Source organism: Pleurodeles waltl, chromosome 10, assembly GCF_031143425.1.
Source record: "Pleurodeles waltl isolate 20211129_DDA chromosome 10, aPleWal1.hap1.20221129, whole genome shotgun sequence".
NCBI lineage: Eukaryota > Metazoa > Chordata > Amphibia > Caudata > Salamandridae > Pleurodeles > Pleurodeles waltl.
Window position 1 is genome coordinate 342,374,485 of NC_090449.1, and position 26,205 is coordinate 342,400,689.

The window sequence follows — 26,205 nt, forward strand, 5'->3', positions numbered from 1 at the left end:
TGCCCCGGTTCCAGTCTGCCTGCAGGTAAGTGCCTGCAGGTAAGTACCCGCGACTTCGGAGGGCAGACCTGGGGGGTTCTGTAGGGCACCGAGGGGGGGGACACAACTTAGCACAGAAAGTACACCCTCAGCGGCACAGGGGCGGCCGGGTGCAGTGTGCAAACAGGTGTCAGGTTTGCAATAGGTTTCAATGGGAGACCTAGGGGTCTCTTCAGCGATGCAGGCAAGGGGGGGGGCTCCTCGGGGTAGCCACCACCTGGGCTAGGGAGAGGGCCTCCTGGGGGCCACTACTGCACTGGAAGTCGGATCCTTCAGGTCCTGGGGGCTGCGGGTGCAGTGTGTTTACCAGTCATCGGTTTCTTTGAAGCAGGCAGTCGCGGTCAGGGGGAGCCTCTGGATTCCCTCTGCAGGCGTCGCTGTGGGGACTCAGGAGGGGGTCAACTCTGGCTACTCACAGGCTCGCAGTCGCCGGGCAGTCCTCCCTGTAGAGTTAGTTTTCCGCAGGTCAAGCCGGGGCGTCGAGTGCAGAGTGGAAAGTCTCACGCTTCCGGCAGGAAACGTGTGGTCTTTAAAAGTTGCTACTTTGTGGCAAAGTTGCAGTTTCTTTGGAACAGGGCCGCTGTCCTTGGGAGTTCTTGGTCCTTTTAGATGTAGGGTAGTCCTTTGAGGCTTCAGAAGTCGCTGGACCCTGGGGAACGCGTTGCTGTTGCAGTTTTTCTTGAAGTGGGGAGACAGGCGGCTTGGGCCAAAGCAGTTGGTGTCTCCGTCTTATCTGCAGGGCTTCAGGTCAGCAGTCCTTTGTCTTCAGGTTGCAGGAATCTATCTTCCTAGGTTCTGGGGGCCCTTAAATACTCAATTTAGGGGTGTGTTTAGGTCTGGGGGGTTAGTAGCCAATGGCTACTAGCCCTGAGGGTGACTACACCCTCTTTGTGCCTCCTCCCTGAGGGGAGGGGCACATCCCTAATCCTATTGGGGGAATCTTCCATCTGCAAGATGGAGGATTTCTAAAAGTCAGAGTCACTTCAGCTCAGGACACCTTAGGGGTTGTCCTGACTGGCCAGTGACTCCTCCTTGTTTTTCTCATTATCTCCTCCGGCCTTGCCACCGAAAGTGGGGCCATGGCCGAAGGGGGCGGGCATCTCCACTAGCTGGGATGCCCTGTGGCGCTGTAACAATGGGGGTGAGCCTTTGAGACTCACCGCCAGGTGTTACAGTTCCTGCAGGGGGGGGTGAGAAGCACCTCCAACCAGTACAGGCTTTGTTACTAGCCACAGAGTGACAGAGCCACTCTCCCCATGTGGCCAGCAACATGTCTGGTGTGTGGCAGGCTGACATAACTAGTCAGCCCACACTGGAAGTCGGGTATGTTTTCAGGGGGCATCTCTAAGATGCCCTCTAGGTGTATTTCCCAATAAAATGTACACTGGCATCGGTGTGCATTTATTGTGCTGAGAAGTTTGATACCAAACTTCCCAGTTTTCAGTGTAGCCATTATGGTGCTGTGGAGTTCATGTATGACAGACTCCCAGACCATATACTCTTAAGGCTACCCTGCACTTACAATGTCTAAGGTTTTGCTTAGACACTGTAGGGGCATAGTGCTCATGCACCTATGCCATCACCTGTAGTATAGTGCACCCTGCCTTAGGGCTGTAAGGCCTGCTAGAGGGGTGACTTATCTATGCCATAGGCAGTGTAAGGTTGGCATGGCACTCTGAGGGGAGTGCCATGTCGACTTAGTCATTTTCTCCCCACCAGCACACACAAGCTGGCAAGCAGTGTGTATGTGCTAAGTGAGGGGTCTCCAAGGTGGCATAAGACATGCAGCCCTCAGAGACCGTCCCTGGCATCAGGGCCCTTGGTACTAGGGGTACCAGTTACAAGGGACTTACCTGGATGCCAGGGTGTGCCAATTGTGCAGACAAAGGTACAGTTTTAGGGAAATAACACTGGTGAAGGGGCCTGTTTAGCAGGCCTCAGCACACTTTCAAATCATAACTTGGCATCAGCAAAGGCAAAACGTCAGGGGGTAACCATGCCAAGGAGGCATTTCCTTACAAACTTCATGCAGGCACTGTAATAGCCACGAGGAAGAACTCATTTACATTGTCTGCATTTGCCCCAAGCTGAGTGACCTCAGGCAGCAACTCCTAAAGAGATGCTTCAACGTCCGAGGTATCCAGTCTTGCAGGGAAGCCCTAATAGGGTGCTTATATCCAAGTGATTCCCAACTAAACTGAAAATGTGTCAGATCTTTGGCCCTAGCGTTGACTAAAGCTTCCTGAGTCTCTTAATTTTAATCCCTACTGCTAAACGCATAGATACCCAATCTTAACTGTAGCTTATTGGTAAATTACGTGTTGGCATAGGCTGCCAAGAGGCATCAAGTAGAATTGGTGAGTAACTGGCCCAACATCTCAACGTCTCACCATACGTACTGTGTGAAATTTGTGCTCCATCATAGGCCTTTTATTTATTTTAAGTTAATAGCAATTTATTTAAAGTACAGTTTTATTCTGTATAATTGTTATGGCTTTAATTAACTAAAACAAGCTTTGAATTGAATTGATTGACCTTGATGGAGGGGTTGGGTGGTGTAGCTGCAGGCCCTGCAGTCAACCCCCACTGTGCACGCCGAAAGACTCATGGTGTGGAGTTGGGTGGTTATAGGGGGTTGGTCATGCGTGGCACAGAGTTGGCTTAGCATATCGTAATTACATTTGCTTCACTTATAAAAAAAATAATTAAAAATAAATAAAATTCAATGAAAAAATAGGGGTTACAGGGACGTTATAGTTAGGCTGGCATTTTAAACATACAAAACCACAGAAATTCACCAGTTATAGTTATTTATTTCAAGTAACTAGAACTTGTTCCCTAACATAACTATAACTCACACCCTCGCCATGCACTGCTAATTTTCTCATATATTACAGCACTTGTGACATCTTATATAACTTTGATGATATCAATGTAACATTTGTAGTAAAAGTTTTGAGCAAAAAACTGTGCATGGCAAGGGCATGAATTTTTTAATATATAATATATATATTTAGCGAACACCTGTACACATCCAACACATCCTTTGGCCGTGTGCAGCAGCAGCCTAGTATTTTTTTGTTGTTGTTGTTTTGGGTGGAGGCCCCTCTCCCCAGGGCCGATCTTAGTCTCTGGGACCTTGTCCCTGAGGGAGCCAGAAGCCTTGTGGTCCCTCCTCCCCATGGCCAATCTCCGTTCCGGGGACCCCATCACCCAGGGCCCGGCCTAATTATTAAATTATTTTGTGAGAGTGGGCTAGGCGGCCCCCGCGTGTCTTTCGTTTCAAGCCCTGGGAAGGTGTTGGTCCCCAGGGCTGCAGGAGTCTCCCGTGCTTACGTTTAAAGCCGCCCCCCACCCCCCTCCCAGGTCATTTGCTTAAAGCCCTGGGAGGTGGCAGTCCCCGGGCCCTGCAGGGCTACTGGGAAACAATCTTAATATGTTGAAACACATTAAGTTATGGACCAGTTTTATCTACGATTTGTTTGTTATTTGGAAAGGAGATATGGAAAGTTGGGAATTGTTCATCTCCACCTTGAATGATATTGAGTATAATTTGAGATTCACTCATACTATTAGTGCAGATAAAGATGAATTCTTTGGACTTTGAGGTTTATGTTAGGAAAGTTTGTAGCAAAATTAATTTAGTGCTACTTCCCCGGGGATCTTAATTGTAGTGTTACTTCCTGTAATAGCATCTTCCATGTGAACAGTGGGCATCCTAAAGCCTTGACGTGGAGTGTGCCATTTGGAGAACTGTTACGTGCCAGACAAAACTATTAGCAATGATGGATTTCGAATGTCAGGCTAAGAAAATGATAACGTGTTTTCAACAGCGAGGCTGTCCTCTTGATGTCCTTCAAAATGCTGTTTCAAGAGCTCAGGCCAAAACAAGGGAAGATTTGTTAGTAATCTGTAATAAAGTACATACAGAACAAAATAATAACTGTTTTATTATGGTTTATAACACATAGCATCATGAATTAAAAAGAATAATAAAAGGGAACTGGAGAATCTTTCATTAGGATGAACATTTGAAAGAAGTTCGTATTGATAATACAGATTACTAACAGAAAAGTACCTGCTCTGAGAGACCTATTGACGCAAAGCCATATGCCACCTTTAAAATCTTTTAAAATGAGTTGGCTCACAAAATTTGGTTTCTGGAAATGCACAAAATGCAAAGCTTGCATATATGGAGTGAATTAAACAACATATGAATTGCACAGTAACAGCAATAGAAATTTAAAGAATACATTATATACGAATTAGATTGTTGTTTATGTGCCACAGTGTACTTCCAGTAACAATTTTGAGGGTAGCACAACAAATTAAGTAAAGGTGAGATTTCCCTAACATATAAGTACTATAAAGAATCAAGATTACTCTTACCCCATTGCAAACCATATCTGGGAAAATCATAAAGGAAACCCTAAAGAACTAGGCTACTTTGTTATAAAACATATTAAAAAGGAGCAAAGTGGCGTTGAGAGTGACTAAAACTGAGAAGAACAGTCAAGGTTAATTATACTTAAGGGAACCAAGGCTCCTTTTGGTCAGAATCTTGACGCAGACATCAATATTTGATTAGGAAATTAGAAGGTTAATTTCCTCTCCCCTCCCTGCAAGTGCCTGAACCCTCGATATGAAGGGATTTTGTTGAAGTGTTCTCTGGTTATAAGAAATGGGAAAGGTTTTTTTTTTTTTAAAGTGTTTTAAATATATTTTTATGCACGTTTTTGTCTTAGACCTAGGATCTTGAAATGACTTTATGGATCAAATCTGTTTATTATTTTTATAAACATACAAAATACAACACATCTCAGAACAGTAGATTAAATATATCGCTCCAGTACAGCCACCCTCTGCTCCAACTCCTCCCTTATTTCCCTCCTTGCCTTATTTTCTCTCGCGGACAGTGCCATTACCTCGCCCGCACCACGGCCTTCAGGGCCTCCCACATAGTCTCCAAGGAAGTGCTGCCATCGTCATTAAAGCTAATGTAGTCTGAGATCGCGCGCCGGAGCGACTCCACCACTGTCACACTCTGGAGCAAGGAATCCCTAAAGCGCCAGCTCGGGGTACCCACCCGGCCCACCTCCATGGCAAGCTCTACAGTAATTGGAGCACGATCGGTCAAGGCTCTAGGTTCAATCGTGGCCTCCCTGACCTGGGGCATAAACTTGTGCGAGGCCAGGAAAAGATCGAGCCGTGCATAGGTCTTGGACGCTGCTGAATAGAAGGAGTAATCCCGGAGCGTTGGATGCAGCTTCCTCCAAACATCCTCCAACCCACATTCAGCCAGCCACTGGCGCCCCGCCTCTGATAACGCCCCCGCCTGCCCAAAGCGTTGACCCGAGCGGTCAAGCTTGTTGTCCATCACCAGATTAAAATCTCCACCTACCAAAATGGCACTGTCTGGCGAGCTAAGTGTCCGGGACACCGCGTGTCTCAGTAAGGCCTCCTGCTGGGCATTTAGAGCATAGAGAGAAGCAATAGTGAAAAAGAAGGGCCCAAGTCTTACTCTAATAGCCAGAAACCTGCCTTGCACTTCGTGTACCTTCCCAACTATTTCCCCAGGAAAGGTCCTTGAAAGCAGTATTGCCACCCCAGCATGCTTCGTGGTTGCTGAAGACCAGAGTTGCCTAGGGAACCACCACGAACGCATGCGAAATGTGTCCTTATGCAGCAAGCGTGTCTCCTGTAATAAACAGATATGACTCCCGGATTTCTCTAGCCCTGACAGTATCGCTAACCGCTTGGTCGGACTGTTAAGCCCACGGACATTCAAACTTAAGCACTTAACTGTCATACATCTCAGGGAAAAAATTGCTGGGGGTGGGGGGAGGAGATCCACGGAGGGACCAAGACCCAGAGCAGCACCTCAACCGCTCCAAGTCACATGGCCACACCATTATAACCCATAAGGGCCAGACTCGCAGGGAAGCATACCAACATATAACCATAACGCACAGCAGGTGCTCAGAACAAAGAAGTCGTCTCACATACATCACAAAGAGGAAAAGATCTCAGAAGGGCCGTAGAACCACACAAATTCGCCCACCAAGTCCATCGGCTCCGCCGCCCAGGCCCCGCTCAAATGGCCGTAGGCCAGCAACAAGCAACCTATAGCCGTCCAGCAGCCCCTCGCCTAGGCACTTGTCCCAGCTGCCATGCTGCTCACTGCCGAGTGACGTTCCGAGATCTGCTCCGACACAGTAGGGTGCTGCTGTTTCCTCCTTCTCTCCTTCCTCCACCAGCGTGGACGAATCCCGTCGGCCGGACCCAGCTTCAAGTCCGGGCCCTGGGTATCTCCCTCCAAGCCCAGGATGCGGTTTGACTCCGTCAAAGATTTCACCTGGCGAAGCTGATCCTCCCAACGGAAGACAAGGCGGAACGGATGACCCCACGAGTACGACATAGCATGTGCACGCAAATGCTCTGTAATAGGTTTAAACTCACGCCGCCGTTGCAAAGTCCGAACCGAGAGGTCCTGGTATAATTGGAACTGATGTCCTCTAAAGTGGACCTGCGTAAGGTTGCGTGTTCGCTGCAAGATGCTTTCTTTTAGACCAAAGTTGTGGACACACGCCAGAATATCCGGCGGGCGGTCCCCAGCTCCACCAGATCGGCCCACACGATGGACTCTATCCAGGACGATCTCCCGGGACTCCAAGAACAGAGCGGAACAACGCCACCACAAAGTCTCCAATGTCTTCCTTCTCAGCCACGATTGGTACCCCTCTAATGCGGATATTATGCCTGCACGACCGATTCTCCAGGTCCTCCACCGCCATCTGAAGGAGGTCCTGCTGCTCCCGCAAGCGTATAACCTCCTGCTGCAGATCCGCCACCTCCTCACCGCGGGCAGTTTCACCATCCTCAACCTGTGTTACCCGCTCACCCAAGGAGGTAAGCTCAACCCGTAACTCCTTCACCTCTTGAGATAGGTCTTTGCGGAGTTCCTGCAAGTCACTACGGAGCGATTCAAACAAGGAGGTAAGGAAAGCCTTCATAACTGGGGCCGCCTCATCCTCTGCTGTCTCCATCCTTGCCTCTGGGGACCTTGTGGATGGCGGCTCCTCAGGGGCCCCTCCCGGGACCGGGCGTCCCCCAGTTAGCATATCTCTTACCCGTACGGTCCTGCTTGGTCTTGGAGGTCGCCATCACCTCTGCCCTCTAACTGTGAAAGCGCAGGTATCTCAGCCGGACCTCTGCGCGTCGCCACTGGGGGCGTATTCTCCTGGCCGTACACTCTTACCAGTAGCCATCAGCCTTTCACGATGCAGGGTGCCCCGCGGGCCTTCTCCACAACACAGCCCACCTCAGCTTTAAATAAGGCCACCGCGGGCCGACCGGACCGCCGGCCAGTAGCCCAATCCCACTGCGTCCCGGCAGGCTCCTCCACCACAGCGCCCAGCAGCACAGGAGCGCCCACGCCCACTCGCCGTCTTCTCTAGGGCCCCTCTCCGGGAGGCCCAGCAAGGCGGGCACCGCCGCTCCCCAAGCTCCAACGCCCAGCACAACACTGGGCCCTCGTCGCGGGCCCGCCTCACCGGGAGCCCTCGGCCCCCTCTAAGTGCGCCGCCGCACACCCTCACCCGGCCAGCAGTCCACCGGGCCCCAGACCCACGTCACGGCAGGAACCGCGGCCCTCCGCGCCCGCCGGCCGCAGGCGCCGGCCCAAGACGCAGCGACCCAGCCGCGGGCATCCTCAGTTTTCTCAGGGGCCCCGGAGTCCCGCCACACCAGGCATCACGGCCGGGCCCCATGGGACTCCTAACTCAGGGGTCGTAAGACGATTCCAGAGGCCTGGGAAGCGAAGCTCGGACCAACACGTCCGCTCACGCCGCCATCTTGGCCACGCCCCCCTTGAAATGACTTTAATGCAATACGTATCTAAAGCACTTTATTGCTTGTAGTACTTTATGATCATGTGGTTCAAGACTGAGGATGCATTTTAATATATTTATTACACTTTAACATGTGCACTTTTCCATATTGTAATATTATTTATTCATATGTCTTTATTCAGCTTTACTGCCATAAAAGCACGTGAATACATTTCAAAACATACAATAATATGAAAACATTAAAACACAAGAAGCAATAAAAAAGATAAGTTCTTAAATTCATTCATTAACAATACAATAATCCTAGCCCAGCCATATTCCTTAATGATCAGGACCCCTTGGCAAATATTGCTATCCCCATCACATCTATCTTGCAGTTCTAAAAGCAGAAACAGTCTACATGCGCATCCTTCAGGAGGCTAACCTTTTTTGCCTGAGCCGCCACATGTTTAACAGAAAACGAGAGACTGCAAATATAATGAATTGCCTAGTATCACTCTCACGATCCGAGTCACTGATCTACAGTCCCTGATTCCCAGGCTTGAGCAAAGCGGCAGAATCCACTTCCGTCTGTTCAGATGGTAAATTAGACAAAAATGAGAACGTGTGCAGTGGACTTGCTCACCTGAGGACAGAAGGGACAAAACCCATCAGACTCTTTAGGTACACATTGCCATTTTGCCGTAACTGAGCAGAGTGGCAGGGTCACTATCCAAAATTTCAAATTTCATGCTTTGGCTACAGGAGGGTCAATCCCATCCAGAAATCCTTCTATGATATAATCATCTTTAAACACAAGAAAGGAGGCAGTGGGGGTACCCATCCTGGCATACCCTAAGGTCAGATCACCTATATAACATTAGTATGTACCCTTTTGTGAATCTTTCGAGACCCCCAATGGCTTCCGCAGTGGCATGACAGAGGTTCCCACACTCCCTCACTTAGGCAAGAACCTTGCAAACATCTCTCGTACCTCTGGTGTCTGTAGTACTAACACACCACCTCCAAGCTTAAAAAGATTTACAACCCAGCTCCCCCTGATGTCTAAAGAAGTGGTGCCTGCAGTATTAAATAATATTAATTGTGGCTCACCTAACATGCCTTACCTTCCTGCAGTTATAAAACGTTTTGAGCGCACTCTTGGTTCCATCATCTTGCATGCATTTAACTCTTCTTGAGTACAAGGATACTTAGCGATTTTTGTAAAAAATAAAATAAAAAAATTCTAAACAATTGTCGTAACTTTGCTTAAAAAAGGACGCGCTGATCCCGAATACTTAAAAAAATTAGACCAATGACCTTCTTGCCTGCCTTTGCTAAAGCCATTGAACAGTTTGTGGCTAAGTGTCTCTTGAGCAGATTTTTTCAGGCCATAGTACTGAGACTGCCTTGATATTTGAGTTAGCCTTGGTTAATTTGTGCCTGTGGTTGTTGGTGGGCACCACTGAAGCTTATTACTAAGGACAGGCACTCTTTGCATCCCCTACCCAGCCCCAATCCCATCTAAGATCAGGAAACAGCAGAATAGTTTGGAATTCGTGCACACAGAAATAGCCAATGCGATGATCTTCCACATTTCAGTGTTTTGGTAGGAATTCTTCTGTTTCCATGAACCACAATGGAAAATGAAAATGAGACTATTTCTCTCTCTGTCTTGAGGAGACATAGGAGTCAGGTAGCAGCATGCAGATGGGGCTGGAGGCCTTGAGCAGCACTTCAGTCGCAGGGAAGGGTTGCCTCCCCCTACGGTTTGGGGTCTGGCACTTACATATTCACAAATAAAGCACTTGGTAGTTGGATTCCCTGCGCTCCACCCATGGTATAGGACACCTGGCTGGGACCCTCCTACCAGATGTTTTAGCCTTCTATACAGGGAGTGCAGAATTATTAGGCAAATGAGTATTTTGACCACATCATCCTCTTTATGCATGTTGTCTTACTCCAAGCTGTATAGGCTCGAAAGCCTACTACCAATTAAGCATATTAGGTGATGTGCATCTCTGTAATGAGAAGGGGTGTGGTCTAATGACATCAACACCCTATATCAGGTGTGCATAATTATTAGGCAACTTCCTTTCCTTTGGCAAAATGGGTCAAAAGAAGGACTTGACAGGCTCAGAAAAGTCAAAAATAGTGAGATATCTTGCAGAGGGATGCAGCACTCTTAAAATTGCAAAGCTTCTGAAGCGTGATCATCGAACAATCAAGCGTTTCATTCAAAATAGTCAACAGGGTCGCAAGAAGAGTGTGGAAAAACCAAGGCGCAAAATAACTGCCCATGAACTGAGAAAAGTCAAGCGTGCAGCTGCCACGATGCCACTTGCCACCAGTTTGGCCATATTTCAGAGCTGCAACATCACTGGAGTGCCCAAAAGCACAAGGTGTGCAATACTCAGAGACATGGCCAAGGTAAGAAAGGCTGAAAGACGACCACCACTGAACAAGACACACAAGCTGAAACGTCAAGACTGGGCCAAGAAATATCTCAAGACTGATTTTTCTAAGGTTTTATGGACTGATGAAATGAGAGTGAGTCTTGATGGGCCAGATGGATGGGCCCGTGGCTGGATTGGTAAAGGGCAGAGAGCTCCAGTCCGACTCAGACGCCAGCAAGGTGGAGGTGGAGTACTGGTTTGGGCTGGTATCATCAAAGATGAGCTTGTGGGGCCTTTTCGGGTTGAGGATGGAGTCAAGCTCAACTCCCAGTCCTACTGCCAGTTCCTGGAAGACACCTTCTTCAAGCAGTGGTACAGGAAGAAGTCTGCATCCTTCAAGAAAAACATGATTTTCATGCAGGACAATGCTCCATCACACGCGTCCAAGTACTCCACAGCGTGGCTGGCAAGAAAGGGTATAAAAGAAGGAAATCTAATGACATGGCCTCCTTGTTCACCTGATCTGAACCCCATTGAGAACCTGTGGTCCATCATCAAATGTGAGATTTACAAGGAGGGAAAACAGTACACCTCTCTGAACAGTGTCTGGGAGGCTGTGGTTGCTGCTGCACGCAATGTTGATGGTGAACAGATCAAAACACTGACAGAATCCATGGATGGCAGGCTTTTGAGTGTCCTTGCAAAGAAAGGTGGCTATATTGGTCACTGATTTGTTTTTGTTTTGTTTTTGAATGTCAGAAATGTATATTTGTGAATGTTGAGATGTTATATTGGTTTCACTGGTAATGATAAATAATTGAAATGGGTATATATATTTTTTTGTTAAGTTGCCTAATAATTATGCACAGTGATAGTCACCTGCACACACAGATATCCCCCTAACATAGCTAAAACTAAAAACAAACTAAAACTACTTCCAAAAATATTCAGTTTTGATATTAATGAGTTTTTTGGGTTCATTGAGAACATGGTTGTTGTTCAATAATAAAATTAATCCTCAAAAATACAACTTGCCTAATAATTCTGCACTCCCTGTATGGTGCACCATACTAGCCACTACATCCACCTGAGATTGATCTCTCGGAGGAAGCACTAGACTAATATGATTAATGTCTTTCATTCAGCAGTCTCCTGCTTCCTTACCAACCCAAAGAGTGGTCTCTGAAATGCAGTGTCCGACAGTGGTTTGCCCTTAAACCAATCTATGTTATCATCTATATACAGGTCCTGACATTGATTTGCAGCTTTGGTTTCCAGGTGCTGTCCTATGCAGACGATTCTTATAAGGCTTCTCAAGAGGAATAACAACTTTGTGATGCTTGTTAGGAACTGCCTGGCAAGCACCCAAAGCTACATGGTTGCAGATATTCTCAAGCTTTTTGGAGACAAGATGGATATTTTTATTTCCAGGGGGAACCTTCTCACATGGTGTAAAACATTTAGGCCTTTCTCTTTAGGTAACACTTCCTCCCCAGACAGGTTGTTGTAAAATCTTGGTTTTTGAATGGACCGAGACTTGTAGTTGTGCATCCCTGTAAATAAAACTTATACCATGTGTCATGCCTTGACAATAGGATCGTCCTTTATGTTGATCTGCTGCATTATCACATCGTCAAATTGCACTACATTCAAAATATGGTGCTTCAGCTTTCAACTGGCTTCTCTAAATTTGATCAGGTGCATGAAGCTCACCATTCCTTCACTGGCTTAGTAAAACATGATTCTTTACAAAGTACCTTGTATGTTGCACCTGGCTTACTTTAACCCCGCCCCAAAGTGCATCTCACCAGTGACTTAAAATGTTCAAGTCAAATTTATGATCTCTGGACCTCTGATGTCTTTATAGGTGTCTCATTACCAACGAGAATGCCTAGGCAATAGATCTCTAGGTGTTTTGTGTCTATACCTTTGGAATAATTTACCTCTTAAATTATTCAAAACGAATTCTGTTTCGTAAGCTGATGAAGACATATCTGTTCTGTTAGGTGTCCCTCTTCCGTTGCTTTGATGCGTCTCTTATTGTTCTAACATCATATTGGCCACAGATGCGAGTGTGCCCTAGAAATAAATGCATAAAAATGGTTCTGGGTTTCACTGGCACTTCGGATTATGTCACAGTTCTGAACAGTGTCAGTACAGCAAATGAACCTTTGAGAGCTTTGCACTAATGTCTGCTATTAGTGGTTCCACTCTAATAAACATTCCCGGTCCTGCAGAAATCTCTTAACTTTTTCTTCTCAGTGTATGGTTTCTAAACATCAAGAAATGTAAATTAAAATAGGTTAACAACCTCCAGCAAAATGTGATCGGTGTAAACATGACAGACCAGTTGGCACATTATGTAAGGGTTAATTCTATATGTCTCCTTGGGTGCAGTCATCAGATACTGAATGAGGCTGAAGATGACCTTGATGATGAGTAAGGCATATTGAGATAAAGGTGAGATGAGTTGATCTGTATGTGAAGATCCTCATCTGCAGTGTTCCAGCATTATTGTAATCCACATAATGATGCACAAAAAGTGTAATATATTAATGGTAATAGTTCATTTCTAAGGTAAGTCAAGGTATCAGAATATCAAGGCTTGGTAAGAGTCTGGGAGGAGTCTGCACTGAAAAGCATGAAACTCAAATGTCAGAAGAAGGTACGAGGTGCTAAAGGACTTACCCCTACAGCCACAAGACTGTTCAGTTAATTGCAATCATTCTACCTTCCCAGTAAAGTGAGGCTAAGCCCCCCCAAACCCAGCAGAGACCAGGGCTAGTGAAGTCCACCCCTCAACACCTTTCCCATGCCCTTGCTTCAGATGCTTGAGGGCCCCCATCCATTGGACCACCTGTCCCTAACTGCCCCATTTCCCCTGTCCCAGACTTCGAGAATAGAAATTGCCACCCTGAAGGCTACTTCAGTAGTACTGACAAGTATGTTCAGTACTGAAATGTATTCCTCCACATATAGTGCTGCCTCATATAATCCTCAGTGACATGATTACTGCTATAGACCTACAGCATACAAACAGCAGTGAAAAAAAGTCCTGCACTTAGTGCTAGCAAATATGTTCAGCAGTGGAAAAATGACTACGACTGTAAATTAAGCAATGGAACAATACGGGTTTTTTACCTGCTGCCTGGCAGTATTGATGTTGGAGGAAGGATAGATTAACAGCAGTATGCTTCTTCCTGGGTATCTAGCCATCTGATGGGCTCTCCTATTTGATTTGAAAAATCTTCAAGCCCAGAACCTCTGAACATGATTTCCCTGCTCTTTTTCTTTTTTTTTTTTAATTAGGACTGCTCCATCATAAGGGGGATAAAATCAACTTCTCTACACGCTTCGGACAGGGGTCCATTATTGGGGTTCACCTGGACACATGGCATGGCATGCTGACCTTCTTCAAGAACAGACAGTACATTGGTAAGAGACCATCTTTCCCCATGAGTAAAGTACAGGAAGTGGATGTTGAGAAGTTGCAAGACTAAACCATTTCAACACTTATTGTTGAATGTTTGGCATCCTTATTTCTTTTTCTGTTATGGTGTCCAATGTTTTATTACTACTATCACCACTTTCCCTCCAGTGTTGGATCTTTAATAGATACACTTGCTTAATTTGTAGTCCAGCTGTACCTCCTTTCATCTGATTATGTATTGCTTATACGCTGCAGGCACAACCAAATACCTTATTAAAAACAACACTATTAATTTAAATATCTGATTGACACTGCCTGCATGAGTGTCCCTCGGCATATGTGAGCCTTACCTATACAACCCACGCCCACCCAAATATTGTTTTTCCTGCCTATCATGCAGGACAAAGATCATTGCTTTTCTGGCATTGTGTTCTTCATTCTTTTATTGTCTCTCTTTCCTAAAAGAAAGTGGTTTATATTTCGGATTTCTTTGAAAAATGTTTCCTCCTCTGCCACATATACTGTTTAACACTTTGACTCAAATGATTCTATTGTAAATAGCAAGCCAGTCTAAGCAGCTAATTTATTTTGTTTTAAAAACGGTTTCATTTCTGGGAAATGATCATCTTGTGAGTTCTTGTGCTTTTTTGTGCTGGAGGTTGCTAAGAAACAGATTCCTGTGTTTGAAAGAACAGGCTCGTACCAGATGAATATCTGAACTTTCTAACTGGATGGAGATTGTCACATTTTTATAAGAGAGGTTAGATTTTGCGTCAACAAAACTTAATGACCCTGGTCACCTCCTGCATATCAGCTGGTGGTGTTGAATTTTTAAAATATTGTACTTGTCCAAGGGATGAAGTGCTTTAGAAATGTACCACAGTGTGGGCACAGAATGCTGATGTAGTTTTTCTGGGAACTAGCCATTACAACTCAACAGTTAACCCGCTGTACCATTACAAGGCTGTCGTTACAACGCAGGTACCATTATGACGCATTACCTTTGCCATGCAGGATTGTGCATCGACTGTGCCTTTACCATGCATGGCTTTACAACTAACTTCGTTGTGAAGGCATGCATGGTAAAGGCATACGCGTGGTAAGGGTTTTGATGGTAAATGTAAGTATTTTGCAGTTAAGTATTAGGTGTGTGTATATCTATATTATTAAAAGGGTGTTTTTTGGCTTTGGCTGAGTATGGGTGTTTGGATGTCAAGGGATTTTTTAGGGTTTAGGTTTGGGAATAGGTTTCTGGGCAGCAAGGAATGTTTTAGGGCTTTACGGTGTGTATGGGTTTTTGGGTGGCAAGGGTAATTTTAGAGTAGGTTTGGGTTTTTGGGTGGCAAGGGTAATTATAGGGTTTATGGTCGGTATGGGCTTTTGGGCGGCAGGGGATTTTTTAGGTTTAGGGTAGGTATGGGTTTTTGGGTGGCAAGGTTTTTTTTTTTTAGGGTTTAGGGTTGGTATGGTTTTTTGGATGCAAGTGATTTTTAAGGGCTTAGGGTGGGTTTGGGCTTTTGGGTAGCAAGAGTAATTGTAGGTTTTAAGGCGGGTATGGGTTGTTGGGTCGCAAGGTTGTTTTAGGGATTAGGGTGGGTATGGGATTTTGGGTGGCAATGGTAATTTAATGGTTTAGGGTGGGTATGGGATTTTGGGTGGGAAGGGATTTTTTGTGGTTTAGGGTGGGTATGGGATTTTGGGCGGCAAGGGACTTTTTTAGGGTGTAGGGAGGGTATGGGTGTTTGGGTGGCAGGGGATTTTTTAGGGTTTAAGGTGGGTTTGTGTTTTTAGGTGGCAAGGGTAATTTTAGGGTGGGTATGGGTGTCAAAGGTAATTTTAGGGTGGTTTGTAATCTCGCTCTGTCTTTCTGTCTCTCTCTCTGTCTCTCTCTCTCTCTGTCTCTCTCTCTCTCTGTCTCTGTCTGTCTCACTTTCTTGATCAGCGTGGATGCCACTGTGCCGGTCCTACGCTTAGAACCTCTGCTAGAAAACAGGTATTTGAGGTGAGCAGATTTGGAGTGTTGGTGGTGTAGAGTGTTCCATATTAAGCATGTGCCTCCGCTTAAATCTAGGGAACTACCTAGGGTTACCTGCTTCTTTTTGCACATATATGTATATAAATAACCTACTGGTGGTCTTCCGTTTTTAGTTAGGACCTAGTTTTCATAGGAAAAACAGTTTTTGACTTGGCTGTATCTTTGGTGCCGTTCCACAAATCTTTGTGAAAGTTTCCACAAAAGTGTCAAGTTCGGTTTTGTTGTGCTTGGAAAGTTTCGGGGGGATCCGCCAAGGGGGTGAAAAAAAGTGTTTCCCAGGTTAATTTCCATACAGATTTTCAACACGCCTTCAGCCCAAACCGCTGGACTGAATTCACACCAAATTTGGCAGAAAGGTTTTGTCCAGAAAGCATGTGTTTTGTTATTTGGTTTAAATCCATTCAATAGTTTGTGAGAAATTAAAGGAAATCCAAATTTGTATACCTAGAGTTGCAGCTAATTTGCAAATACTCCTGACCTTGTGCAGAGATCTGTTTGACTTCAGCAGAGTCCCAAAAATAAATGCAAAAAAGAAAAGGGGGCAGGATACAACTACTGTAACCCCTTATCCTTGGTGCCTGGGATCCACCTCATGCCCCACAGGGCAAAAAAGTGTTTTCTTTTTTTTTAAATAAATGCATAGCAAAATTTGTGGATATCCACAAATCTTGCAGTGAATTCCAAAAATAAACCAAGCGCAGTCTCCTGTGCTTGTTTCTAATATAGCCCTTGGGTGGGCAAGGTCCCAGGGGCATGCACAGTTAATAAAGAATTGGGGGGGCGCACAGGGCCCCCTCCAAGGGCTTTTTATTGTGCCGGGGACCACCACCTCCCTGGGGCTACATATAAAAAATATATGGAGGGGGGCACAGACCCCTCCCGGGGGCTACCACCTTCAAAGGGTGACATTTAGGATGATGGAGGGGGTCCGTGCAGACCCCTGTGTACCACCATCTCCCCATGGCCAAATACATATGTAAAACTTGGAGGGAGGGCTCCTGCCAAGCAAATCAAACATTTTGCTTCCAGCAAGCGGGTGCCCTCAAAGTGCTCCCGCTAGCTGGAAGCATAGCTTTCATCTAATAGGTGAAAGTATTGCTAGCTTATGCAGGGAGCTGTATTTCCAGCAGCAAGTCCAGCTCCAGCAGGAGGCGGGGGCCAGCAGGAACTGCTGAAACCTTGAGACTCCTCCCACTGTCCCCAACATTTTTTGGGGAAAAAAGAATGATTCACCCCCTTCGTATTTCTCTTAGATAAATACCCACGGCAGGAATCATTCTAGCAGGATGATATTTTCACAGAAATTAAACCTCAACTAGAAGCACTTACAGATATAAACAAAGCAGGTGCCAAAGCTGAAGCACTGCTTCTGTAAAGTACTAATCATCCTAACTTCCTGCGCTTGACCAAGGCAAAGCAAGAGTTTTCTTTACATTTCCTAAATTAAAAGTTATCTGTAAACCTTGATGGAGGTGTTTGCATTCTTGCCTTTTTCGAGTGCAATATATCATGTAGTGACTGTGATGAGTGGGCTCTTTCTTGCTGTTGCCCCGACCAGAGATCAAGTTCTCCCTTTTAAAAACAACAAGTATGTAAAATGGCCTAGAAGCCTGCCCTTTTGGCTCTCCCCATGTACATTAGTGGTATGCAATGTCTTTCCCCCATTTTCCCAGAATGACGGACAGCTTACTGAAAGGAAACACTCATCCCCCCTGAGCACGTTTGCTTCCAATTTTCCAGACACGTTCTTGAGGCACAATAATATGATCAGATCTCCACTAAACAAAGAAGCACTTCATGAGTGGTGTGGGGTTTTGTGGTCATAGAAGGTAGGCTGCAGGGTCTAGCAGCTGGATTAACGTAAAGTATTTAAAATTACTTAAGGTAAAAAAAAAAACATAGAAATTCTCTTAAAAAAAAAAAAAAGTTACATGAATGTTGTAGTTGGGCTCATATTTCAGAATAACGGAGCCGTGGAAGTTCAGCAGTTATAGTTGGTTGTTTCTGGTGGCTATAGCTCATGCCCTAAGGTAAATATAATTCATGCACTTCTAACTACCCCATATATTACATCACTCATAGTATCTATAATATCACTGAAATATTTGCAGTAAAATTATTGAAGAGAAAACTGTGCATGGCGGGTCGCAAGTTAGTTACCTTGGGGCACGGGTTGTGGTGGCTTGAAATAACTCTAACTATAACTGTAGCTGCGGGGTTTCTATGGTTTTGAACATTTGAAATGTGAGCCTAACTATATGTGTGTGTGTGTGTGTGTGTATATATATATATATATATGTGTGTGTGTATATATATATGTATATATGTGTGTGTGTGTGTGTGTGTGTATATATATATGTATATATGTGTGTGTGTGTGTGTGTGTGTATATATATGTATATAAATAATGCTGGTCGCATTTCTCTCCCTGTGAAGAACTGGGGGCCCACGCTATCAATGTAACTCGATCCTCTTGTCAGACACTGTCCTGGGGGCTTTGGGTAAGGAGTGGCTATTGGGGATCAGTCATGGAAACTAGTGTTGTTTGCCTCTGCTATACCAGGGTCCATCCTACTAGCAATGAGGCCAAAGCCAACTCCTTCAGCACTTGAATCTCAGAGGAGCAATAGCGAGCAGTCACAGACTTCTCAGGGAGATAGTGTTAGAGTGCTACAAGCTCAGATCTCAAAATCATCCAGCTATGCTATTATTACAATGTCGAACCCAGTGCTTATCCTTGTTAAAAAGAAAGTACCTTAACACACAATGTACACAGATATTGATAATTACCTCTTTCTCTCCTCCCCTCACTCTCCCTGGGTTTGAGTCTGTCTGTGGGCAGGAGTAGGTATCAGGCAGAGGTGCAAAGCTACCCCCTGTCTAGGGTTTGCACACTAATAATAATTCCAACAGTGTATTTCCCCTCTGGAGTTTTGTCAAACTACTTGCGCCTGGCTCTCCTTTCCTCTTGCAGGAGGAGAAATTCCAGTTGCGATTTCCCTGGCACTTGGGTCAAATTCACCGGGAGCAATAGCAGAGGTTTTCAAAATCATTTCCCAAAAATTATTTGCAGCTTATTAAAAAGACAGTGTACAGAGTTTTACTGAACTATGGTTCCCTTTTAAGAACACCATTAAATACAATTTCTCTAAGGCAGCATTGTTGCATGCCTGTATTTGAAAATAAATACTGGAGAAGTAGTGTAAATGGGCAGTGTAAAGCCAATACAAGCCTCGTTCTTTTAAGTCTCAACTTGGTGCACACGACTTTCAGAAATTCACACAATTTTACTGAATTATGCATGGACATCTGTGACTCTGTCTGGCCATGTAGTTGTAGAGTTCAGGAGACACTCTTCAACTCTGCCCTTCTGAAACTTTGCTTCTTGAAGTTCCAGTCTTCAAAACCAATTCACTTTCAGTCTTTCTCAGGTTGTGCCTCCAATTTGTGGACCTCTATTGTGCCTGCTATATGCACTAACTCTCTCTTCATTAATTCAAAAAAGAGTGAAAACAATTTCTTCTGAACCTTCTTTACCGTCCCTCCTGTCACTAAATCACTAGACTTCTTGACCGCAGCTCACATAAGCATTTTTTGTTTTGCAAATAACTTTGCTGCTGTTTCACGAATATTCATGAAATTTTCAAAACTAGTTTGCCACTCCAGCTGCTGTCTGGAAAGTTTTGGGATGATTCGTCAAGCAGGCCTGAGGAAAAATGGAGTGGATGGGCCCATTTACCATAGGCATTTTAGACACGCTTTTAGAAATGGTGTCCAAGTTATTAGCAAAACTTTTTAAAATCCTATGGAAACTAGGTCATAACTATAACTACTTCCTGGCGACCTCTAATAGGCTATATAGAACATCCTGCTATCTACTTCTGCTGCCACACCTTTAAGAAGAATTATCAACAACTCTTTAACTTCAGGAACTTTTCCTGCAGACCTGAAAAAGGCATACATACGACCTTTATTAAAGAAAACAAACCTAGACCCGCAAGACCCCAACAACTACAGACCAATCACAAATGGACCTTTCCTGGGCAAATTGATAGAAAGAGCAGCATTCGCCCAGATGTCACAATTCATTGAAGACAATTCTATACTTTCAGACTTCCAAACTGGATTCCGCCCAGGAAGAAGCACTGAATCGGCACTCATGGCAATCTGGGACGATCTTAAAAACACAGTCGACCGAAATGGAGTTGCTGCACTACTTCTCTTGGACCTCTCAGCTGCCTTTGACACGGTTCACCATGACATCCTAACTCAAAGACTCCACGAAGCCGGCATACAAGGGATTGCTCTCGACTGGATTACTTCCTATCTTCAAAAAAGAGCGAATATCATCCACTCGCCCCCCTTCTCGTCCGAACCCTACCTCACAAAAGCAGGGGTCCCCCAAGGGTAAATCATCTCACCTTTGCTTTTCAACATCTACATGATATCTTTACCAGAACTGATCAATGATTTCCATCTCACATGCTACAACTATGCAGATGACACACAAATACTACTTAAATTAGAAGGCCCCAAAACATTGAAAACTCACAAATCTTCAGTTGCCTCAGAGCCGTTGATCAGTGGATGACCTGGAGCCATCTCAAACTCAATACCTCCAAAACAGAAATACTCATATGTGGTGACTGGAAACATTATGACCCTCTGTGCGTCTGGCCTGATGATCTCAGACCACCTCCTCAATTATCCAAGGAAGTTAAAAACCTAGGAATCACCATGGATTCCAAGTTAACTATGAATGCCCGAGTAGACAAATTAGCACGCACAAGCTTCATCACCTTAAAGACTTTACGACGCATCTTCCCCCACCTCGGATTTCCACACAAGGTGCAAGCTACTATCTCACTTGTACTATCCAAACTGGATTATGCCAATAGCCTCTACCATGGATCATCTCTATCTGTTATGAAAAAACAACAACGTATCCAGAATTCCGCAGCCAGGCTACGACTACATATAAAGCCGCAAGCCCACATCTCCCCTGCCTTGAGAGCACTACACTGGTTACCCGTTGCCAGAAGATGCACTTTCAAGCTGCTTTGTATCACCCACAAAGCTATACATGGCTCAAGACCGCTTTTTATCAGAAAGAAAATTACCAAATACATCCAACAAAGAACCCTCCGCTCAAGATTGGCACCCCGCCTTAGAACACCACCATACAAGAAAAACACTATAGGTGGTACATCCTTCTCCGTCCAAGCAGCCAAACTATGGAATTCATTACCCCCAACTATAAGAGCCACAGATAACTTTCTTGTCTTCAGAAAACTACTCAAGAGTTGGCTCTTTCCTTCATAACCACCTTTTTCAAACAACTATGAACTGCATATGCCTATGTGGATAAATATTTTTTTGCCAGATTATATGTATATTTCTATTTATTTATAGTTTCTTTGGAAAATATGTATTGCTACTATGTCATAACAATAAAATATACACACACTCTTTAAACCTGTCTGACTAAATATTTTTTACCCATGATTCTAATTATGTATTGTATGTGCATATGTGTGTGTATTCGTGTGTGTGTGTGTGTGTGTGTGTATATATATATATATATATATATGTGTGTATATGTTGTTTCTGTGCTTGGCATGTTCGTGGATCATTGCATGGCTCCTGGGTGGGTGAATATACTAGATATCTATGAATTCCTGCTCTCATCTTATCACACTTATCTACTCATCACTCATGTCATGTCTCTAACAAACTATCCTCCATTCTCACTCTGACTCATCCCATATCCCTTCTACCACTTTCATCTCCTAAATATCTCTGCCTAAGCTCTTCCCTCCGCTTCCACATCTAACTCACCAAACCTCACTCTACCTCTGTGACCTCCCACACAACCCTACTAAATTCTCCTGCATTCATCTCACCCTGCTACTATGCTCTCCCTAACCCATCCACATACTCTTCCCCCTCCGCCCCCCCTTTACTCATCCCAAGCCTTTGGGTTGAGTAAATGAAGGATATACTCCCAATTAACACTTCTGGATTTCTTTCCTCCTCCACCCCTCCATTACTCCAGTCAATCTAACTAACAAACTCTCATATCCGCGTCTCAAATTAACTGATAATAATACTAAAACTGTACTCATTATTTAACGATACTAATCCATCACTAATTCTTGTTGGGTTCCGGAGTAGCGTGCTACTCATCGAAAAACGCTTCCACGCCTCGTCAGGGGTAGTAAGCGCTATATAAATACGATTACAATACAATACAATACTTGTCCAGTAAAAAATGCACTTGTCCCATTTGGTGCCATGTAATGTAGTAACAAATTAGAGCAGCATTCTCATGCTATCAGAGGTCTGATAGTAGCTTCTCTGATTATGCCAGGGCTCTTCCTAAGTCAGGGTAAGATCTTATCACAGCTCCAATTATGACACCTTTTTCATTATGCCAGACTCTGAAAACATTAGGGCTCCATTCATGCCAAATATTTGAATATCCATAGCCTTTGCATGCTCATAAGCACAGTTTATCAATGGGTCCTATTTACACTAGTTTTCTGGTGACTCTCCGAGCGCACTCATTATGCCATAATTAGGATTATAGCAGAGTTCAGGATATATCAGATCTCTAATTGTATTGTTGATCATTCATACTTGAGTTAATTAGAAATGCCACTCCATGGCAGTTTTACATTCATGTAATTTCACACAGTTACTATAACTAAACTCTGATTCAATCTGCAGTTTCCAACTGAGGATGAAGGAGATCTTCTTCTATCTGACATTCTCCACGTAACCACCTTGTGTACTTCTGTAGATCAAATTTTCCTTACTATGACACCATTCCCCTGTTTTCCACAATTGGAAGTTTATACGAATTCCTATATTAATCACTGGACATCTATATTTTACAACTATGTAAACTCTGCAAAGTTTTGTTAGTCAAAATGTTATGTTTTGCACTCCTAAAATTTACTTGCTTGCAGATTTTCATGTCAGCTACCCTACTTGAAGGGGTTTGAAGTAGGGAAAAGTGATTGTTGCATGGCTGAAATGCACATGTGTGTATTTCCACAAGTGTTTTTGCACACCAACACATTTAGTTGTTTCAGGATATTCACCAACTCTTCCCCAACCACTTCCCCACCCTGCAAAAGGTCTGAACTTACTTCTGACATGTTTAGAAGTAAAACTTTTTCCATGGTGGGTAGAGACTGCCCTAAAAAAGGTAGTAGTGTAGAGAAAGGTGTTTCTCCCTGTGACAATTATTGTCCACCAGCAAAAAAGAATATAAGTGTAAACCAGTGTGTTTGCACTTGTGCAGCAGTTTCTTGCATAAACAAATGTATGCTTAAATGAGCCTATGAAATTGGATTTCACAGGTTTGTCAAGAGTACACCTGGAACTGATGCAATTTTCCAAACCTACGTCCGTAAACTCTTAGGAATTGCTGAAAGTTGTGATTCTGCATCATTTCAACCCCCCTGTAGCTTAAGCATAGTTGATCTACCATATTGTCTTTATTGAGTGAAACTGACACATAACAAGAGATGCATCTATAGCCTCTAGATCAATCTATGATTAATTAGCTCCTTATATTAAGGACAACATTGCTTTTCCAGGGTCTGAACCAGATGAGCCAGTACCAGAACTTGACTGCCAGGCAAGTGTAAATAATGGCTCCCTCATTTTTTACCAAACAAGAAAGCAAATAATGCTTCACTTGATGTGAAAACAGATGGCAAACCTTTGTTAGTTTTTTGATGTAATGTAATTTTCCATTGATATGATGTATATAATGCACTAAATCTTCTTTCACTGAACAGTCACTGTTGGTTTTGAATGTTTCATTCTTAATTTTCGGTTTCCAAAGCTGTTGACCTCAAATGTACCCCAGAAATAAGCTCTTCATTTTAATGGAAAATATACTGTCTTTTGGCCCTCATTATGACTGCCTGGTAAATGGTCTGCATTCCCCCACCCACTGAGTTAGATACCATGTTTACTCCAGTATTGGAACTTTCATAGATTCACATTCTTGAAACATTCCCCGTCATAGAGATGGGAGTCCCCGGTACCTTTAATTAAGTAGTACTAACATAGAGTGCTCCACTGAGAGACCTATCAGTCATTTTAAGAAAAAAGGACCAAACTTAAAAGCCCACCAATCAGGCGACACCACCCTTTTTAGAACCTTCCTGAGAGAAGTTCCAGTTCCTCAGATTTTCTACTGCATGTTGTGCTAGGAAGTCTCCTCAGAGCTCTGCTCTGCTTTTCTTTATTTTGGAATACCCAAAAGATTATACTCTTCACAACTAATTCTGTCTGATGGTAAGGCCTCCACCATGTCTGACAAGGAGATGAAGGGTTTATTCAGATCCTGCAAGATCTGTGGAAAAAAGAGGTTACACTCTGAAGAACCTCACAGAATTGCATATAATGCGTTTATCCAGACCACTCTGCCAAGGACTGCAAGGTATGTAGTACCTTCTCCTCTGAAGGATAGAGAAGGCAGATTGTTGATAGAGCTGCAAAAACTTAAATCTAGAGATAATCAAGTCTCTGATTCTGCGAGCGATGATTCCTCCGCATCTTCCAGGAGTTCACATAAGAGCGTGATCTCCTCACTCAAGGACCTCCTCAGAGCAGCCAAAAAAGGCATACAAAAAGACCGCCTCAGGATCTTACAAAGGCTACAGCCATTTTTCATCTCCTCACAAATTCACTGCAAAAGGGGAAAGAGGACATTTCAGCAGTTCAGAAAGGGCTAAAATAAATCATCTTCTGTGCCTCCTTCTTAGTCAGCTGAATTGTTTAAGTGACCTTACTCTACTCCTACAGTCGACAGACCACGTGTCAAAACCCCACCACCATCGACGACAACCTCGCTGACGACTGCAACAACGAGAACTGTTCCACCGTCAACAACTGTTTCTTTAACAATCCTGGCGACAGCGTCTACGAAGTCACCCACCGTCGACGATTACTACGTCAATGACATCGTTGGCGAAGAAGACCTATACCTCTTCATCGTCCACCATGGCAACCCTGGTTTCTTCATTACCGTCATCATCTATGACGACCCCATTGACGGTAGCTTTTACCACGAAACCGTTGACGGTTAAAATATCTTCAAAATCTGCAACAACAAAGGCAACATCGACGAGTGCTCCTTTCACGCCGTCTACGAGAGAAAAAATGCACAAAAGACAGGAAACTACAGCAATTACACAGGAGCATACTTCTCCTAGTAAAATAACCCCTTTAATACCAGTCCATCTCTTGGAGGGTGACGGCGAATCGGATGATGCGGGTCCATTTGGAACAGCACACAGTCCCTCACAGTTGAATGTAAAGTACCAGGAGGGCGACAATGAATATGGTGAAGCTATTGTCCCACAATACTATGCAAGTGATCAAACATATCAAGATGGTTTTTATATGCTAAACACTTTAATTTCTGACATACAAGCAATGTTAGCCGACTATAGTAGGTGCTTTCCAGCCACAGAAGAGGTGTAACCTCAGCCACCATCATCTCCAGTTTCTCAGGTAGCCACCCCGCGTCAGAGGCCAACCACTTTACCTTTTGGCAAATGTGGCCACACGTGATATGACCCTCCCATGTGAGACTGACATATCGAAGGAGAACAAGAGGAAGGTGAGCTCCTCGACAACCATTCGGAGTGGGACGATTATATAATCCAAGCTCCACCTTCTCCTTAAACTTCAAAGGTAGACTCACCTTCAGGGTACATCGGAGGATTCCATAATCTTATGCAAAGGGCTGCTAAACGCTTTGCACTTCCCATGCCATCCAAGCAAACTTAAGGAGCCATTCCAAAAATCAGTACGCTCCATGCCACTAGTCAGTTACATATGGGAAGAAGGCCTGAAGGTCATACAAAACCCAACGACAGTCACAGCAGTGCTTCCACGCCTAGTTAAAAAATATAAAGCACCTGAAGATGCACCATCTCGCTTGACTGGTCACCCTCACCCAGATTCAGTGGTAACAGAAGCAGCCCAGAGAAGATCCAAAAATCCTTCTACGCCAGTATCCGCACCTCTGGCAAGTAAGGTAGACGATTGGACAACATTGGCAAAAGATTTTTGTTCAATGTCCAGTCTAACTGTAAGAGCAGCTAACTCCCTTGCGATATTAGCTATAAATGACAGGCCATTATAGGCTGACATCACCACTTATGTTGTTCAACTGCCGGAGGACACTAAAGCGGAAGCTAAAAAGATATTGCATGAGGGAGAATGCTCATCGGCAGAGATAATTGATTGTGCGATGGACATAGCCACTACTGCATTTAGTCAGCTTGCAGGGGCTGCTGTCCTCAGAAGGCAAGATTGGCTGAAGGCCACATTATTTCGGCCAGAAGTACAGAATAAAATACTAGACCTTCCGTTCGGCCGGAAGTACAGAATAAAATACTAGACCTTCCGTTTGATGGTCAAGCGCTTTTTTAGAAACATATTGAC

At 44.4% G+C, this 26,205-nt stretch overlaps 1 protein-coding gene across 1 annotated transcript in view; it reads left to right on the forward strand.

The window, feature by feature from the left end:
* Positions 1 to 26,205, forward strand: part of SPSB3 (splA/ryanodine receptor domain and SOCS box containing 3) — a 117,173-nt gene that overhangs the window by 46,136 nt on the left and 44,832 nt on the right. The window contains exon 6 of the mRNA XM_069210560.1: positions 13,574 to 13,699. Within this exon, the coding sequence (XP_069066661.1) occupies positions 13,574 to 13,699 (126 nt within the window). The remainder of the gene's footprint in view (positions 1 to 13,573; positions 13,700 to 26,205) is intronic.